The sequence below is a fragment of the Pseudophryne corroboree genome (genome assembly GCF_028390025.1).
Source record: "Pseudophryne corroboree isolate aPseCor3 chromosome 3 unlocalized genomic scaffold, aPseCor3.hap2 SUPER_3_unloc_27, whole genome shotgun sequence".
Classification (NCBI taxonomy): Eukaryota; Metazoa; Chordata; class Amphibia; order Anura; family Myobatrachidae; genus Pseudophryne; species Pseudophryne corroboree.
Genome location: NW_026967516.1, coordinates 1,091,326 through 1,111,149, shown reverse-complemented (window position 1 = coordinate 1,111,149; position 19,824 = coordinate 1,091,326). Strand labels below are relative to the sequence as shown.

At 43.3% G+C, this 19,824-nt stretch overlaps 2 protein-coding genes across 4 annotated transcripts in view; one reads left to right on the top strand and one right to left on the bottom strand.

The window, feature by feature from the left end:
• The window catches only part of LOC134983868 (zinc finger protein 585A-like), a 152,780-nt gene that overhangs the window by 18,414 nt on the left and 114,542 nt on the right, over window positions 1-19,824 (top strand). The gene's annotated exons all lie outside the window — the stretch shown is intronic.
• Window positions 14,896-19,824, bottom strand: part of LOC134983859 (oocyte zinc finger protein XlCOF6-like) — a 50,167-nt gene continuing 45,238 nt past the window's right edge. For 2 of the 3 annotated variants that reach the window (XM_063949477.1, XM_063949478.1), the window contains one exon: window positions 14,896-18,952. In XM_063949477.1, the coding sequence (XP_063805547.1) occupies window positions 17,130-18,952 (1,823 nt within the window). In that variant the 3' untranslated portion in view covers window positions 14,896-17,129. The remainder of the gene's footprint in view (window positions 18,953-19,824) is intronic. The other variant, XM_063949479.1, reaches the window with a different exon arrangement.

Sequence of the window (19,824 nt, the reverse complement as noted above, 5' to 3'; positions counted from 1 at the left end):
TTGCCAGTAGATTCAGACTAATTTTCTTGCTCCAAGGAGTGGGAAAGAGCATCATCCTTGTGATTCTGTGACCCTGGACAAAACAGAAGTTTAAAGTGAAACCTGGAGAAGAAGAGTGCCCACCTGGCTTGGTGAGGATTGAGGCATTAGGCGGCTTTCAAATACAGGAGGTTCTTATGGTCTGTCAGAATGGTGATATTATGAGAAGCTCCCTCCAGTAGATATCTCCACTCTTCTAGAGCGAGTTTGATAGCTAGAAGTTCCTGATCACCAATGGCGTAATTGCGCTCAGCAGGGGAGAACTTCCATGAGAGGAAGCCACAAGGATGTAAATGGCCATCATCGGCGCTTTGAGACAGGACTGTGCCCACTCCAACGGAAGAGGCATCCACCTCCAGAGTGAAGGGCGAGCTGGTATCTGGCTGTTTCAGAACTGGAGCAGAGACAAACTTTTGTTTCAGTATATAGAAAGCTTGAGTAGTTTCTTCCGACCACTTGGAATCATTGTCACCTTTTTTGGTAAGGGCAGTGACAGGTGCCACAATAGTAGAAAAGTCCCGAATGAACTTCCTGTAATAATTGGCGAACTCCAGGAATCTCTGAACAACCTTGAGTGTCGTGGGTATCGGCCAATCATGAATAGCCTGGAGTTTCTCAGGATCCATCTCTAGTCCAGAAAAGGACACAATGTAACCCAGAAACTGAATGGATTTGACCTCGAAGATACATTTCTCCAACTTGCAATAAGGATGGTTGGCACGGAGACAGGACCTGCTTGACCCAGAAGCGATGTTCCTCTAGATTATAAGCGAAGATGAAATATTATCGAGGTAGACCACGACATGTCGGTAGAGGATATCTTGGAAAATTTAATTCACAAAGTGTTTAAAAACCGCTGGAGCATTGCTGAGTCCGAAAGGCATGACAAGGTACTCGTAATGTCCGTCGCGGGTGTTAAATGCGGTCTTCCACTCGTCACCCTTCCAAAACCGGATGAGGTTGTACGCACCCCTCAAGTCTAACTTAGAAAAGATGGTGGCTCCACTGACATGGTCAAACAGCTCGGTGATAAGGGGCAGAGGGTACCGATTTTTCACAGTGATGTCATTCAACCCACAGTAGTCAATACAGGGTCGCAGGCCACCGTCTTTCTTCTTTATGAAGAAAAAACCTGCACCAGCAGGAGAGGAGGAAGGCCGGATAAACCCTTTGGCAAGGTTCTCTTTGATGTATTGCTCCATTGAGTGGGTCTCTGGAAGCAACAATGGATATGTGCATCCCCGAGGTGGAGTCTTCCCAGTAATGAGATCAATAGGACAATCGCACTCCCTGTAAGTGGGAAGAATTTCTGCAGAGGACTTACTAAAACATCTGTGAAATCTCTGTAAAGAGAAGACTTGGAAGAAGATGTGCAAACTGGAAGTACCTTTTGAAGACAGGTCTCTGAGCAGGAAGGACTCCATGCCAGGATATGTGTAGTTCTCCAATCAATTTGAGGATTATGGAGACGAAGCCATGGAAGGCCTAGAACCACAGGATGCGTGGCTTTTGGAATAACCAGGAATTAAATCAGTTTGGAGTGAAGAGCTCCTACTTTCAGACGGATAGGCAGGGTCTTGGAGACAATGACTGCATCGGAAATCTTGCTGCCATCCACGGCAGTCAAGGATATGGAAGACGAAAGTCTCTCGGTGGGTAGGGACCACCGCTTAACGTATTCCTCAGTCATGAAGTTCCCAGCTGCTCCAGATACTAGCAGAGCAATGAGGTTCCTGAAGCACTGAGAAACTTGAAGCGAAACTGGAAGATTACAATCACATGAAGATGGGGAGGAGTTCATTACTCCTAGCCGGCCCTCTCCTTGACTGGCTAGGATTTGGAGTTTCCCTGATGCTTTGGGCAAGCGTTTATGACATGAAAAGGAGCAGCACAATACAGACATAGATGTTCAGATAGACGTCTTCTATGCACTGCAGGCGACAGACGAGAGTGATTAATCTGCATGGGCTCATCTTTAGGCGGAGATGGCTGATGAGTAGCAGTAGAATTCTTATGAAGTGTGGACCTTCCTCGTTCAATCGCCCTTTCACGGAATCAGAGATCGACTTTGGTGCAGAGATATGAGCTCATCTAGTTTTGGAGGTAAGTCTCTAGTAGTGAGCTCATCCTTGATTCATTCGGATAACCCATGCCAGAAGGCTGCATAAAGAGTGTCATCATTCCAGGAAAGTTTGGACGCTAGGATCTGGAATTGTACCAGATATTGGGGGTAATTCCAAGTTGATCGCAGCAGGATTTTTGATAGCAATTGGGCAAAACCATGTGCACTGCAGGGGAGACAGATATAACATGTGCAGAGAGAGTTAGATTTGGGCGGGGTGTGTTCAATCTGCAATCTAATTTGCAGTGTAAAAATAAAGCAGCCAGTATTTACCCTGCACAGAAACAAAATAACCCACCCAAATCTAACTCTCTCTGCAAAAGTTATATCTGCCCCCCTGCAGTGCACATGGTTTTGCCCAATTGCTATCAAAAATCCTGCTGCGATCAACTTGGAATTACCCCCATTGACCAACTGTCCATGTCCCCTGACGTAGCCAGAGGAGATCAGAGGAGGCAGATGTCACATGTCCTGGTTCGTCAAAGATGCGCCTGAAGGTTGTCTCGAAATCTGCATATGAGGAGAGCAGGACATTGGATTTTTCCCATAAAGGTGATGCCCAATCGAGGTTGAGCCACTGAGGAGGGAGATGATGTAGGCAACCTTGGTGCAGTCAGTTGGGAAATTGCCAGGCTGGAACTCAAAGTGTATTCCACACTGATTTATACAACCATGACAGGCTTTAGGGAACCATTGAACATGGCGGGTGTCAGCAAATGGAGACGTGGAGCAGAAACGGGAATGGTGGGTAGGGTTACCACCAGAGGTACTGCAGTCGGAACACTGGACGCCCCTGAACCATGGAGGGTTACTTGGATTCCATCCAGCTGGGTGGAAAGGTCCTGGAGACAGCGAATAAGTTGACCCTGTGCAGCCTCCTGATATTCTAAGTGAGCTGCAAGTTGTTGCATCGGGTTTATCGCTTGGGCCTGGTCTCCGGCTGGATCCATTTGGTCAGTGCTTACTGTCACAACTGAGGGCTGAGGCTGACCTGGGGAAGCCTCAGATGTAGGGGCTGATGTGTGAGTGAACCGGGAAGGTAGTATCGGGTTCTTTGACATACAGAAGTACTATTACCCGTTGCCCGAAGGCGTGACCACGACAATGAAGTTGTAAAAGGTAAAGTCAGTTTTACTGAACACAGCTTAAAGACACCTTTGATATGCAAAACATCACAGGAGATGTGCAATGGTAAGTTACAGGTCAGTTCCCAGAAGCGCAGGGTAATTAGTGCTGTGGCTTGCAGAACAGATATTACAGAGTCCTTGCTAGAACTGGAGATGGTAAGTCCATATGCCACAGCTAACCGCTGAGGAGAGGTATGAACTGGTACTGCCCAGCAGATGGTGCACAGAGGCTGGAGCAACAAACATGCACAGACGTAGATGATACTTGGAAATTTGCAGAGAGTGCCGGATGGAACCGGTATGAATGAAAAGGTGTGCAGAACTCACCACTGTATATTTAGAGTTTGGCAGAACTCACCACTGTAGATTTACAGTTTGATGGTGAGCATCGATGGACGCTGTGGTTAAATGGTAGGATGGTCACTGATGCAGGTGATATAGGAATACCACTGATGAAGTTGAAGAAAACTGAAGATACTGTGGAGCACCACTAGCAGAATACCAGCGACTCAGGAGCACAGTGGAAAGCTGGTAGGCCGTGGTAAGTACATGTTAGGGTCTCCTGCCCTGTGCTGCCACGTCGTCATGGTAACCGGGAGACAAGTGCTAGTGGTGTAACCTGAGCGCAGCTGATACTCCGGTTCGGGTCTTTTGCTGTGCAGTGGTTATAGGCTCTGTGCACGGCAGGGGATCCGGTGCTGGTTTTTGTGCTCACAGTCTGTGAGGTCTGAGTGTGGCGTGGACAGCACCTGCTTTATAAGGCCTCTTTTCAGGGTAAGCAGATGCTGCTGAATCTTTGTTGGTTAGTCAGTTCATGAAAGTTAGCCAGTACTGTGTAGCTTTGTATTTGTTTGTTGCTTACTGCAAATAGGCCTGGGGATTTGGTATTACACTCTGCCAATCCAGACCTAGCAGTAAGACTGGAGTCAGTCGTTTAGCTTGCTGGGGTTCTGTTACTACTCTGTGAACTTAGCAAGTTTGCGGCTGTATTCTAAGACTTGCCTGTCTTATCCTGTCTCACTGTGCTAGGTGTCAGGGGTCAGTTTAGTGGCAGTAAGCTAAAACCTGTGCACTGCAAGTGAGAATTAGGATTGTGGAGATTCTCCTTGTGTCTATCATTCCATCTCTGACCAAGGAGTTTACTGCCACACCCGTTGGTAACCCTTTAGGGTTTTGCTGTTGCCCTTAGCAACAGCATTTCGGGTTCTCTACGTATTAAAACACAACATCTTGCTTTTCCATCTGAGCAGTTCTAATACAAGGGAGATACCCAGTTCCTTAGCCTCTGGGCTTCTCTGTTCACTTTGTGTGTATTTTGTTACCCTATCACCTTCTGTGTACATTATGTCATATCCCCCAGTTTGTCTGTGAGTCCATCTGTTTTGCATAACAGTTCAAACACCAGTACATTCCTGCAGACACTGGAGTGCATAACAGTTCTGACACCAGTACTTTCCTGCAGGCACTGGTATGCATAACAGTACACTGTGGAGTATGGAGAGCGGTGCTGCAGAAAGGTGAAGTTGTCAACGATACCAGGACACCGCTGGAGGCTGGAAGCGAAGCAAAGCAGGGCCAACACTGGAAGCAGGAAGCCAGTGTCTGATCTTGGAGAGTGATCACGAGCAATGCTGGAACACTGCAGAAGTCAGGCTACACCGCAGGATGGAAACAGGTGCGGGTCTGTTAGTGGAGCTGGATCACAGGAGCTGGAATACCTGGAGATACAAGCAGAAGAATCCACAAGCAGGAGAGCCATGTGTACAGGTTAGACAACCAAAGCACTGATGATTAGGCAGCCTTGATGCAGGATATTTATACCAGCTGGGAAGCAGGTATTGGCTGGGTAATCCAGAGTGCAGCTGATAGGCTGTAAAGCAACATGTGATGAATCCAAACATGGCTTCGCCCATGTTTGAATCTGGAGGGAAAGTCTGTTTGAAGTTTAGCATGTGAGAGACTGAGGCCATGTTACACAGCGTGCTGCACGCAGACAGCGCAGGTGGAATCCAGGCTTGGCACGCTGGGCCAGTATCAGGAGACACTTGGAAGGTAAGAAATGGTGATAAATTACCCGGATTGTGACAGCATTAATTGAACAAGAAAAACAAAGCAAGTTTAAAAAACCCAAAACTTTATATATAAAAAATAGAAGAAGACCACCAATTCTGGTCTTCATTCACTGACTCTATCAGGAGAACAAGAGCCTTTTTAGCAAGGACTATGCCAACAGTAACCAGTAGAGGAACCAGGCGTATCCCACAGAATATCAGTGCTGCCACCATACATCGGGGAGAGAAGATAAAGGGCAGATTTCTGAACAGTGCTTTTATAAGGAACACAAGAAGTACGTAGATCACAGTGATCAGAAGTCCGAGACAATGAGTTCAAGAAACCAACGCTGTGGTACTAATGACCTCAATACAGGTCACTTGGAGCAAGAGACTAGGGTAAGGGCAACAACAATTTTTCGAACAACTAAAAAAAAGTTTGAAAAAAAATGTATTATAAATTTAAAAAATGAGGCTCATCCAGTACAGAGGACTGTGTACTCAGCATGTCTAAGTACATACCACTGGGCGATGCGCTGGAATGGGAGGAGGGGGTGGGCTGTATGGGTCCCAGCAGAAAACAGCTCATCTGTTGAGGGTTTCCCGGTACATAATGCATGGGTTGGTGATATGGGTGGGGGCACACTTGGGAGACAGCGCCTGGCAGGTGTTATCTCACACACCTCATTAAGAGATTCTTTATTTGCACGTGAGGTAGCATCAAGAACCAGATGCTTGTAGATCTTTTGATCCTCATTCATCAGTCGCATCTCCGCTGCGATGTAATTGCCAAAAGTTTGCTCCAAGTCTGGGGGCCTATTAGGAACCCCCTCGGTGTGAGTAAAAAACTGTTGTGAGCTGGGCAGGGCAAAAGTGGGTTTCAGGATGACCTCTGCTGTTTCAGGGCTTTTGGATGTGGGGTTGGGTCATCCACCTCAGTTGCCTCGCTCATGGAAGGCTCTACTTCCAGCTCCAGTGTAATATCCTGCAATATAAATCAAAAATGAACTCCATGTAAAAATGTGTGGGTACAATACAATACAAATGTGTGTGTACTTACCAGATCCAGTCTCCAATGCCTCCTCTTCCACAAGAGTGGGACAATCCGGATCCAGATTACACCGTGACCTTATCCTTGGCTCTTGCTCCAAAGTGATTTTCATAAGGTCATAATACCACAGCGAAATTCACAAAAATAGTGGATACAGATAAGTCGCAAGCGCTCTGAATGAATAATACTTCCCTCTTGTAAGATGGAAGCAATGTAGGTGAGATGAAGATGTTCATTCTTTGTGCTAGATTTCAATCTTGGGTAAAATCATCAACGCTCAAAGGAAACATAAAACAGAACAAAATACATCATGGTGTATTACGTCCACAATAGAGATTGATGTGACTCCAAAAATGTGTTGAATGAAGTGAATCAGGAGGTTCTAGATGGTGTACCGTACTCACTCAGTGGAAATGGTAAATAAACATATAATGGTATATTTATGTGGAACCCACTCTTGAATGGATATATCCAAGTTTAGATGTGAAAAATCCCAAATGATGTAGTTGTGGGTATATACATGTGCGTACCCAAACTCACACTATCAGTGTAGATGAAAACACATAAAGGTATCTTTCAACTAAAATCAGCCAGTGATGGTTGTTCAATAAGGATGTGTATAACCCACTCACAATTATTTAAGCTGTTACACTCACATCAAGGTTTCTTTATACTGGTGACAGGAAAAAGAACCAAATACCAGATTCCAAGTTTATAGAAAAGGGGGTTACAGTTTATTCAAAATCAGCGCAAAGTAAAAAAACAGCCATAGAAAAGTTAAATAACAAAGAGGACATGTACTCGGCTAGGTGGTTGGTGAGTGGGCAGTCCGGAACGCCCGACACCCCCTTTTTCCATCTGTTTACACCTGTGGTTATTTTTTGTGCTGAGTACATGTCCTCTATGTTTTTTTACTTTTCTATGGAGAAATTTTCTTCAGTTTTGATTTAAGCCTTGTTATATTAGGTATACTGTCTGGGCAACAGTATACCTGCACTGTGGGAGTTAGGGGGGACGGTTACCTGCCTCTGTAAGGTGTCAGAGCCACTTCCCCTCTGCACGACCACCACCCTGAGAGGATGTTGTTCTGTGGGGCACTGCGCCATGGCGGACACAACTGCAGCACACCACACACCCCTAACACTGACTGAAGGTAAGAAAAGTGGTGAGTAACACGGCGGTGGACAGGACCCTCCACGGGGTTACCCGCTTCAGCCCGCTGTGCAGAACTGGCAGCGATTGTACAAACTAGCTAATTTGTGAGGTTTGCAACCGTGGGAGACTTGGCCAGTATAAACGTGGTCAGCGGCTTCAGCACCATTATAGGGTGTGAATGTTCAGAGCGGTACCAGAGGCATTTTGGTGCATTCCTCTGCATAAGAAGCAGCTTCAAGGACACGCAGCTCCTCCAGAGATTCGGGAGACACTGGAAACTGGTACAGGGGTGTACTAGCAGGGGGAGAGCCGCTATTGCACACAATATAGTGTCTTTAAAAAGACACAATCCGGATTACTGGTATATAGATATATTTCAGCTTGCAGTTGTTACTACAAGCGGGGGGGGTGCTGTTCTCTCAATCTGAGTCTCCATCACACACGCAGTGAGGCATGCTGGTTATACTTGTCTGTGAGTTTTGTGTGTGAGTGTTGTTCTCTGTCAATATGGTTAAACACGCTGTATGCAAAGTTTGTTATACCAGATTCTCCCCTTCTACCACTGGGTCCCTATTGTGTGACCATTGCAGTCAGTCTTCTCAGGTCAGTGTGGAGACTAGGGGGGAAGGTCAGGAGCCTTCTTGGCTCGTGCCATTAAGACTATGATGGCTGACATGTCATCCCAGCTTGAGGCTAATAAGCAAACAACACTACAACTGCAACAGGCTGTTGCAGACCTTGCAGCAAAGGCTGATGACAGATATCCTTCCCTCCATAGTTCAGGGCCACTTAAGCGTGGGCTGCCTGCTGTTCTAGCAGATGATGAAGATATTCTGGGGGAGGAATTGGAACCTGATATAGAAGATTCCACCCCTAATTCTTGCTATCTGTGATGTAATAAAAAGCCCCTTTAGAAGAGGCTGCTTCAACGCATCACCTTCCCAGATTCTCCAGAATTAGATGAGGTTTTTAAACAAGCCTGGAAAAATCCTGATAAAAGATATCGGGTAACTCGAAAGATTTTACGTTCTTTCCCATTCACACCAGAGGGTAGAAAATATTGGGAAGAACCCCCAGCTGTTGATGTTTCTGTCTCCTGCCTCTCTAAGAAGGCAGTGTTATCGGCGCCATGGTCTTTTCAGCTCAAGGACCCTGGGGATAGGAAAATAGAAACTACGCTACAATCTATTTATACAGCGGCTGGTGTATAACAAAGACACATCCATTTTCCCTTACACAAGGATATTTCCAATATCATATATGTGACTAGTATGTGGAATTACAACATATGCAGTGCAATGTGTGCATGAAAATATAGTCACTGGCTCCATCACTTAGTATCCGATATCCTGGCATCCCCGACCTGTATATTTACAAAGTACATAGTAATTTTATCAATTATAATCTGTTATTCTATCACAATAAACTTTGATATATCAATTATCTGTTATTCTGATTTTGCAATATTCTGGATTTTCATACTAGTACTTTGTCCATACGGAACCAACTTTTGTGACTTTCCTGTGGGACTTACAATATAAATGGGCTGTAGCTGTGGTTCTGTATGATTACTTTGCCTGTTGGTTTCTTTCTTTTTGCTATTACAATCTAGACGACGTATTGTCATGTGTAACTTGGTCTGAGAACATTGACATTTCCAGGAACCTTGCGTATAGGGAGTAACCCTTACCCTTTCCTTATCACAGCGTCTGGTACTACGTGCTGTGGACGGTTCCCCAGACTTATTAGTTCTGCATTTATCAGACCAAGGAACATTACAGTTATGACAATCTATCTTGGTACATTTCCATCCTGTTACTTGTGTCTTACACACTGTGGAAATAAATCGTAATGTTAATATCATGCTTGAAATATATAATAACAGGAAACGGCTTTTGATCACGTTTAAAAAATCAAAGAAAACTCCATTCACATATATACATCTACATAAATACACATACATACCCATACAAATGCTTGTAGGAAAAATAATCTTAAAAAAAAAAAGTAAAAATAATCTAAAAAAGAGTAAGTAATTTAATACTGTACTGTAAAATGCTGCACAAACAAAATAAAACATATAACTTGTATATAAAGTTGTGACAAATATGTTTCTGAAATAAAACATTTTTAAGTATATGTTCAAAGAGTCAAATAACTCCCAGTCACTGATTGAAGGCAAGATGTCTGTAAGTAATATGATCTTTCTTTCTTTTTATCCTCTACATACAGCACCTCAGGAGCTTCACTAGGTCATCCGTGACTTACAGCGTGAGAGAGAGAAAATACTAGTCTTAGAGATACCTCTCCATTGCTGCGTAACGGTGTTACAGAAACTTCTAATATCTCAGATAATAACACAGTACAGTAGTAATGAGTAACATCTGAGGAATTTCTAGACGCATAATATAAGCATAGTACTACAGTATACTACTGATGCATTAATGTATGTATATGGCATTATTATCTCTAATATGTGTCGGCGGGGTTGCCCGCTCTATAGCATGTGGGGTCATGTTATGGGTGATTATGTGCTGGCAGAATAGCACATTCTCCTCAGTATGGGAGATGTCATTAGGTGGATCTAACATTGAATTTGCACAATTGGAATTATATGGTGGAGGATTTTTTATTACATTATTACCACAATTATTTACATTATTTGCTTTCCCGTGTTATTTAAGATCGTATAATCAAACCTGGGACGTTCTCGTAGGGATCTTATTGACCTAGCAATATTTCCTGGAGTATTAGTAACATTAACACATGTTTTATTATTTCCATTACAGTGTTACTATAATCATTGAGTCTTTATTTTCCAGTTATATATTTCTTTTCCACAAGTCTAAAATCTGTAAATGCTTTATTCTATCATTTGGTTTTATTTATTTTCTTTATCTGTCTCTCAAGGCACTTCAGCATCATGGGTTCAAAACTACCCATCTCAGGAAACTTTGGAGGTCATTCCGAGTCGTTTGCTCGGTAATTTTCATTGCATCGCAGTGAAATTCCGCTTAGTAAGCATGCGCAATATTCGCACTGCGACTGCGCCAAGTAATTTACTATGAAGATAGTATTTTTACTCACGGCTTTTTCTTCGCTCCGGCGATCGTAGTGTGATTGACAGGAAATGGGTGTTACTGGGCGGAAACACGGCGTTTTAGGGGCGTGTGGATAAAAACGCTACCGTTTCCGGAAAAAACGCAGGTGTGGCCGGAGAAACGGGGGAGTGTCTGGGCGAACGCTTGGTGTGTTTGTGACGTCAAACCAGGAACGACATGCACTGAACTGATCGCAGATGCCGAGTAAGTCAGAAGCTACTCTGAAACTGCTAAGTAGTTTGTAATCGCAATATTGCGAATACATCGTTCGCAATTTTAAGAAGCTAAGATACACTCCCAGTAGGCGGCGGCTTAGCGTGAGCAACTCTGCTAAATTCGCCTTGCGAGCGATCAACTCGGAATGAGGGCCTTTATTTCCTCTTCCCTGGTGATGTCATTCAACTTCGTCACATATTTCACACACACTTGTCCATAAAAATCAATCATACAACTAATCGTGGTTCCCATAATAATCTTAGATGAGTCACTTCCCATTTTCAACAATAACAAAACAATATATTCTCTTTACACAACAATGGGGGTCATTCCGAGTTGTTCGCTCGCTAGCTGCTTTTAGCAGCATTGCACACGCTAGGCCGCCGTCCTCTAGGAGTGTATCTTAGCTTAGCAGAATAGCGAATGAAAGATTAGCAGAACTGCTACTAAATAATTCTTTGCAGTTTCTGAGTAGCTCCAGACTTACTCACAGATTGCGATCAGATCAGTCCGTTTAGTTCCTGGTTTGACGTCACAAACATGCCCAGCGTTCGGCCAGCCACTCCCCCGTTTCTCCAGACACTCCTGCGTTTTTCCCTGACACGCCTGCATTTTTTAACACACTCCTGGAAAACGCTCAGTTACCAACCAGAAACGCCCCTTTCCTGTCAATCGTGTACCGATCATCAGAGCGACTGAAAAGCGCTGCAGAATCCACAGCAAATCTGCTAAGTTTTTAGTTAAATAACTAAGCACATGCGCCCTGCGTGCCTTGCGCTTTCGCAATTAGCAACAAATCGCAGCATAGCGAAAATCGGCAACGAGCGAACAACTCGGAATGACCCCCAATGTCTGTTGCCGAGGGTTACAATGTATAGCCTGGACTGTTCTCTGTGGCCACAAAGAATCTCAATGAGACTTCTTACAGCGTCTTCTGTATAATTTAGAATGCCAAGACCATAAGTTATATATTTGGCAAGTGACTCCTTTATCCGCCCCCACCTTTCAGGGGATAGTATACTCCTATATTACTTGAATCCGTCCTTCAAGCATTCACAAAGTTTACACAACTTCTTATCAATGTACTTCTACTTTCAGATAACACACTTGCATCAGTTTGGATAGAGGTACTTCTTAGTTTCTCTCTCAATTCTTTGTTTATAATATAAATACATACAGTGCCATGCTAGACAGAGAATAGAAAGTAACTGTGGTACTTAAAAGTATAATAATTTGTTATTTAATATTTAATTATGCATGAATATAGATCACAAGAACTCACCAACCAGCCGAGTTCACTATAGCTAGCTTCCCAGCAACCACAGAGGATTTTTGCAGGTGCAGAGCAGATTAAGAGTACACAGAATATTTAAATAAAAGGTATATTTACCTCTGTGTGCAGCTGGCTGATGTCCCCACTTTCTGTTGCGTCTTGAAAAGCAGCATTTTCTGAACCATGGGTGGTCGTAGGTAACCGGAGATGAGCCCCCATATGTTAAAGCTGAATTATAATAAATAATAATAATTGAGAGTTCTCCATTGTGATGATATTCAGCATATAGAATTTATTATCAAAGAGGGAACCACGGCCAATATTCTGTACAGAGAAGCGTGGACCAAGACAAAATTCACCATGAGCCTGTGTCTTTAGAACACTGACTTTACATTATTTATACCATAACATTATACAATTATTCATAGCTTATTTACAAACAAGGCGTACATATAGATTAAATCATGGAGATACATTGGTTGATGAAATGCCAAATATGGTCAGATTAGCTAATTAAAGAGAGTGGTCTTATCCAGAAGATGGCAGACTTGTTCATAAATCTTGAATCTCCTATACATAACAATTAGGTTCTCTAATAGGCTTCGTTGTCATAAAGGTCATTCTTGTTCATAATAACGTGTTGTTGTCCAAAGTGTAGGTCCATCAGATATTCCATGATATGTCCTTCTTGTACTGCCACAAAGACTCATACACTGTCATTGAGCACTCATTATCTATACAAAGGCCTTGCTACTAGCCACGTAAAACACCTAATCAAATGATGCTCAAGGGTTGAGGGAGGATATTACTCTGTGCACATTAACTCTATACTAAAAGTAGACACTGTTTAAGGGAACATTAGAATATCAAGAATCATAGCACAATTAATGAGACAATACAGGATATTTGATTTCACTTCAACACAGTGAACTTGACATCACTGTCCGCAAGGTATATCTCTACAAACAGGACACTTAACCATTAGGCTGCCAATGTGTTTGTACAGCAGGGAGACTTTTCTCAAGGTGTATTCTGAGACTGTTACCACTATCAGGTGGAAAATTACCAAAACTATAAACAGGTCAAACCAGTGATTCTGAGATCACTGATGGTGGTGTACATCACTGAGGGAAGGCCACTTAACCATTAGGCTATGGAGCCTACACAAGAATTTGCACAGCAGAGAGACTTTTCTCAAGGTGTATTCTGAGAATATTACCAATATCAATATCATTTGGAAAATGACCAATACTGTCAAATCGAATCACTGGATTGGAATAAGTCATCCTGACATTACTGTCTGGAGGGTATGCCACTGTGGGCAGCACACTTAACCATTAGGCTATGGAGCCTGTCCATGTTTTTACACAGCAGAGAGATTTTTCTCAAGGTGTGTTCTGAGACTGTTACCAATATCAATATAAGGCGGAAAATGACCAATACTACCAGGTTGAACCCAGGATTTGAACATCACTGTAGGCAGGACACTTAACCATTAGGCTACGTAGCCTGCACATGTATTAACACAGCAGAGAGACTTTTCTCAAGGTGTATTCTGTGTAGTTAATGTTGATGTTGAAATGTAATAAAATCAGTAATAATAATAAACACAGTGCAACATCCATCTGAGGATACAACCATCATCCACAAGCCTAGGGTACTCTAAAGGGCCCTACACACTAATAGAACTAGAACTCGTTCATATCTTTTAGTGTGTAGGCACCAACGATGAACAGTGCCTGGACCCACGCTCGTCCATCGTTGGTGCCCCATTGCTTATGCATGCAGGACAATATGGATGAGATTGTCCATATTAGCATGTACTGCTATGGAGCTGGGTGATGGGGGGAGGGAAGAAACTTCACTCCCTCAATCACCTCCTCCTCGGCAGCCAGCTCGGCGGCATAGCGACGAATGTGTAGGGTCTTTAGCCATGTGGAAGCATTTCCAAGTAACTCACTGAGCCACCACATGGCCAAGAATGTTTTTAGACCAGTGATGGCTAACCTTGACACTCCAGCTGTTGATGAACTACACATCCCAGCATGCCCTGCTACAGTTTTGTTATTTTGCCATGCTAAAACTGATACAGGGCATGCTGGGATGTGTAGTTCAACAACAGCTGGAGTGTCAAGGTTAGCCATCACTGTCTTAGACTGTTACCAATATCAGCTGGAAAATAACAAATACTATGATGTCAAGCCAGGGATTAAAGCCAGTGACCCTGACATCACTGTCTGCAGGGTGCATCACTGTCTGCAGGGTACATCGCTGTCTGCAGGGTACATCGCTGTCTGCAGGGTACATCGCTGTCTGCAGGGTCCATCACTGTCCGCAGGGTACATCACTGTCTGCAGGGTACATCACTGTCCGCAGGGTACATCACTGTCCGCAGGGTACATCACTGTCCGCAGGGTACATCGCTGTCCGCTGGGCACATCGCTGTCTGCAGGGCACATCACTGTCTGCAGGGTACATCACTGTCCGCAGGGTACATCACTGTCTGCAGGGTACATCACTGTCTGCTGGGTACATCACTGTCTGCAGGGTACATCACTGTCACAAAAAAAGGGGAAGGAAGCGAAGGAAATGGTGGGAGGGAGAGGGGAAGTCAGTTGCACAGGAAAAGAAATTATGAGAAAGGCCCCTATTTCACGTATCTCATTAATTGCTCATATTTCCAAGGGGGTGCTACCACAGATCATATTGTAAATGCACAGTAAAGGGAAAGGAAAAAGGATCTGTCTTGGGTTCACAAAGTTTAAAATATAACTTTTAATTGTTTCCGTTAAAATTTGGATTTGACACTATATTGTAGCATATTCTACTGAGTAGCTAATATGCGAAATATTAAAACCACAAATAACAAATATGTGAAAGTATAACAACACTGTGAATTATAGAGAAAGACAATAAACATAGATTTAAAAAAACTGAGCGTCTGTTTGGTGTCTGTTCTGTTAAGTCCCTGTTTTTATCTATCAATATTCTTCCACGTTTGTATTCCACATGGATACAATTGTGTTCAAATAATAGCCTCAATGTTTAGAGGAATATTTCTAGCACTTCAATGTTTGAAAAAATGTGTTTCTGGCACAGAGCCCGGATTCTATAACTAGAACATATGTTGCAATCTTGAAGGATCTGATATATTGTTTCTATGTTCTTTGATTTGTTATGAATCACTTAGATTTCCAAAAATCAGTCACACATAGATATGTGTATAGGGTGTGTATAGATAAATGTTGGGCTGTGGTCAGACATACAATAGGTACTCTGCGGCTAAGTTATATTCAGCCGGTTACTGTGATCTTTTATGACTGATCAATTTGTTCACTTTTCACCCATATGTATCGCTCAGGGTCAGGTATATGACCGGCACTCTGCAGCTAGATTGGCTGCTGTGGTCTGTTATAACTGAACAGGTTCTTCACTTTCCACCCGAATATGTAGCTCAGGGTGACATTACTTTCCACATTAATAGAGGTGCCGTAATTATCAGTGGTCCTTTAATTAGGGTCTGATAAAGTAACCATATGATCACCAAGTGTAGATCGTTTGCCTATACAGATCCCTTCAGCAGAATAATGTGTGTTATAAATATGTGCACACTAATATCTGACAGTTCTCTTAAGATGAGCGATACATATGAGCTATCTGAGTTGATCGTAGCTACAATCATCTTCCCTGACATGCGGGGGAAACACCCAGCACAGGGCTAGTCCGCCCTGCAGGTCAGTGCCTCCCCCACCAAATACAAAAGCATTACACAGCGGCGATGCTTTTATATTTCTGGAGTAACTCCCAACCAGTGCAGCTCCTGCGGCTGGCCGGGAGTTGTTCTTCACTGCCGCCATGGCCCGCACCCCCAACGGTCCAGCCACGCCTGCGTTGGCCACCGTCCCACCCCCTCCCTGTCTCAGAGCCGATTGCTAGGAAACGATGACTGGCATGCGCCAGCGCAGTTCCGACCCGATCGCTGCGACAAACTGCAGTGAGCGATCAGGTCGGAATGACCCCCAAAGTGGGATAATACAAGTACATGTATGACTAGGTAGATCTTCTGAGGGGAAATAAGTGCTGGAGTTTGGCTATGGTCCACACATGAGGAACTGATTGTAGCTGATACCTGATGTCTAAGTGTCACTCCACCACCCAGGACATCAAGATTCCGCACATGGGCTCTCATTCCGAGTTGTTCGCTCGCTAGCTGCTTTTAGCAGCATTGCACACGCTAGGCCGCCGCCCTCTGGGAGTGTATCTTAGCTTAGCAGAATTGCAAACAAAAGAGTAGCAGAATTGCTACTAAATAATTCTTTGCAGTTTCTGAGTAGCTGCGGACCTACTCACGAATTGCGATCAGCTCAGTCTGTTTAGTTCCTGGTTTGATGTCACAAACACGCCCTGCGTTCGGCCCGCGTTTTTCCCTGAAACATCTGCGTTTTTTTGCAAGCGCCGGAAAAACGCAGACTTGCGCCCAGAAATGCCCCTTTCCTGTCAATCATTTACCGAACACCAGTGCGACTGAAAAGCGCTGCAGAAGCCACAGCAAAACTGCTAAGTTCTGTGTTAAATAACTAAGCGCATGCGCCCTGCGTGCCTTCCGCATGCGCAATTTGCAACTAATCGCAGCATAGCGAAAATTGGCAACAAATGAAATCGGAATGACTCCCATATCAGTATTTTGTAACTCTGAACCCCCAAGCGCAAGCCTGGTTGGTTCGCAAATTGAGCTGTAGCCCTGCCCTTTGTTGGTGAGCTTCTATCATAAGGACCTGTTTCACCAGGACTGAGTCACAGCCAACTAGCATCACCCACACTTGGGGATCAGCTAGACATTTAGGATTGGTACTAGGTTCTCAGTACCCGGAGCAAAAGACAGATCTGCATAGCAGTGGTAGATGAGGGTAGCATCTATTATTGCAAAAAGCATAGGAGATAGGATAAGAACCTTGAAGAACAACGCATGGCAGTGATAAGTATACTCCAGAAGATTAAAATGGTTCCTCACCTGTGTGACTTCTCTGATGTGTAACAAGTTGTGATTTCCGTGTAAAACATTTCCCACACTCAGAACATGGAAATGGCTTCTCACCTGTGTGAATTCTCTGATGTTTAACAAGATCTGATTTTTGTGCAAAACATTTCCCACACTCAGAACATGGAAATGGCTTCTCACCTGTGTGACTTCTGTGATGTATAACAAGTTGTGATTTCCGTGTAAAACATTTCCCACACTCTGAGCAAGAAAAAGGCTTCTCACCTGTGTGACTTCTGTGATGTGTAACAAGAGCTGATTTGTGTGAAAAACATTTCCCACACTCAGAGCATGGAAATGGATTCTCACCTGTGTGACTTCTCTGATGTCTAACAAGATGTAATTTCTGTGTAAAACATTTCCCACACTCAGAGCAAGAAAATGGCTTTGCACCTGTGTGACTTCTCTGATGTTTAACAAGATCTGATTTGTATGCAAAACATTTCCCACACTCAGAACATGGAAATGGCTTCTCACCTGTGTGACTTCTCTGATGTATAACAAGTTGTGATTTCCATGTAAAACATTTCCCACACTCAGAGCAAGTAATTGGACTCTCACCTGTGTGACTTCTGTTGTGACTAATAAGATCTGATTTGTGTACAAAACATTTCCCACATTCAGGGAATGTAAATGGATTCTCATCTGTGTGACTTCTCTGATGTATAACAAGTTGTGATTTCCGTGTAAAACATTTCCCACACTCAGAGCAAGAAAAAGGCTTCTCACCTGTGTGACTTCTCTGATGTTTAACAAGATCTGATTTTTGTGCAAAGCATTTCCCACACTCAGAACATGGAAATGGCTTCTCACCAGTGTGACTTCTGTGATGTATAAGCAGAGCTGATGTGTGTGCAAAACCTTTCCCACACTCAGAGCATGGAAATGGATTCTCACCTGTGTGACTTCGCTGATGTTTAACAAGATCTGATTTCTGTGCAAAACCTTTCCCACACTCAGAGCATGGAAATGGATTCTCACCTGTGTGACTTTGCTGATGTGTAACAAGTTGTGATTTCCGTGTAAAACATTTCCCACACTCAGAGCAAGAAAAAGGCTTCTCACCTGTGTGACTTCTCTGATGTTTAACAAGATCTGATTTCTGTACAAAACCCTTCCCACACTCAGAGCATGGAAATGGCTTCTCACCTGTGTGACTTTGCTGATGTGTAACAAGTTGTGATTTCCATGTAAAACATTTCCCACACTCAGAACATGGAAATGGTTTCTCACCTGTGTGACTTTGCTGATGTGTAACAAGTTGTGATTTCCATGTAAAACATTTCCCACACTCAGAACATGGAAATAGTTTCTCACCTGTGTGACTTTGCTGATGTGTAACAAGTTGTGATTTCCATGCAAAACATTTTCCACAGTCAGAACATGGAAATGGCTTCTCACCTGTGTGTGTTCTCTGATGTGTAACAAGAGCTGATTTGTATGTAAAACATTTCCCACACTCAGAACATTGAAATGGCCTCTCCCCTGCCTTAGCTGGCTGTTGGGTAATAAGCTTTGTGTTCTGTGTAAAACATTTGGCATCTATAGAACACGGAAACACTGTATCTACTGGCAGTGCTGTAACAGATACACCAATATCAGAGTGATCAGGAGAACATTTCCCAGGATCAGAGGGATCAGCTGATAGAGCTGGATGTATAATTGGGGTAATGGGGTTATCTCCTGGAGAATCCTGTCTTCGGTCATTATCTTTTATGTCACAATCCGGGGATAACATTAGATGTCCTTCTGAGATATTCCTGCTTGTGTGTCCATCTGCTGGAAATAAAATACATTATGGAAATGTGACATTTTCTGTAACAATATTAATCTTGTAAACAATAGGAGAAGACGACTCTCTGGGGCACTTAATTGTAAATGTGTGTGTATAATAAAACATAACTTTTAATGAAGGCTTTATAATATTGTGTCTCAGAATATCATTGTGTCCACCCTCCTGAGAACACTCACAGTAACAAATGCAATATGATAATAAGACTTAGATATCTCTCTCTCTTGTACTAGTAACTAACCATGAAGTATAAATGGAGATGTAGTCACTCGCCAAGTCCTATGTCAGCACCAATGTAAAACTATGGATAGGGAACATATCGTATGAATTGGAGATTCTAAATGAACAATAATATCAGTCATATGAGCTGATGGATCAGAGAAATGTCTCCTAACGTTACTCCTGGAATCATTGGTAAGGTAGCATTCCTTTATGTGTGCGCTCATACGCTGGTAAGCCTGTACAAGTGTTACTCACCTTTTATATAAGGTATATTGCTACAGTAGAGTAGGTGTGGTACAAGGTATTTTACATGCAATACACCATATAATACCCTGCAATCATCATCATCATCTGCTAGGTTATAATCCACTGTTACACCCCCATCATCAGTGTCTTACCTCTATTCTCTCAATAGTAATAAGGATGGTGTGTGTACAGTAAGTATGATACAGAGAATTACATATCAGGATCTATACAGCTGCCGCCATACTTCTGCTTCTCATACGTGTGCTACTGGCAGCAGTGAACATCTGAGTGAGAGTGCAGGGAAGACAGCAGAGTCTGATGAGAAAGAGATTGGATCTGCCTTTGCAGGGATGTACCACACCTGTCACCCCTGTTACTATATAAAAATAAG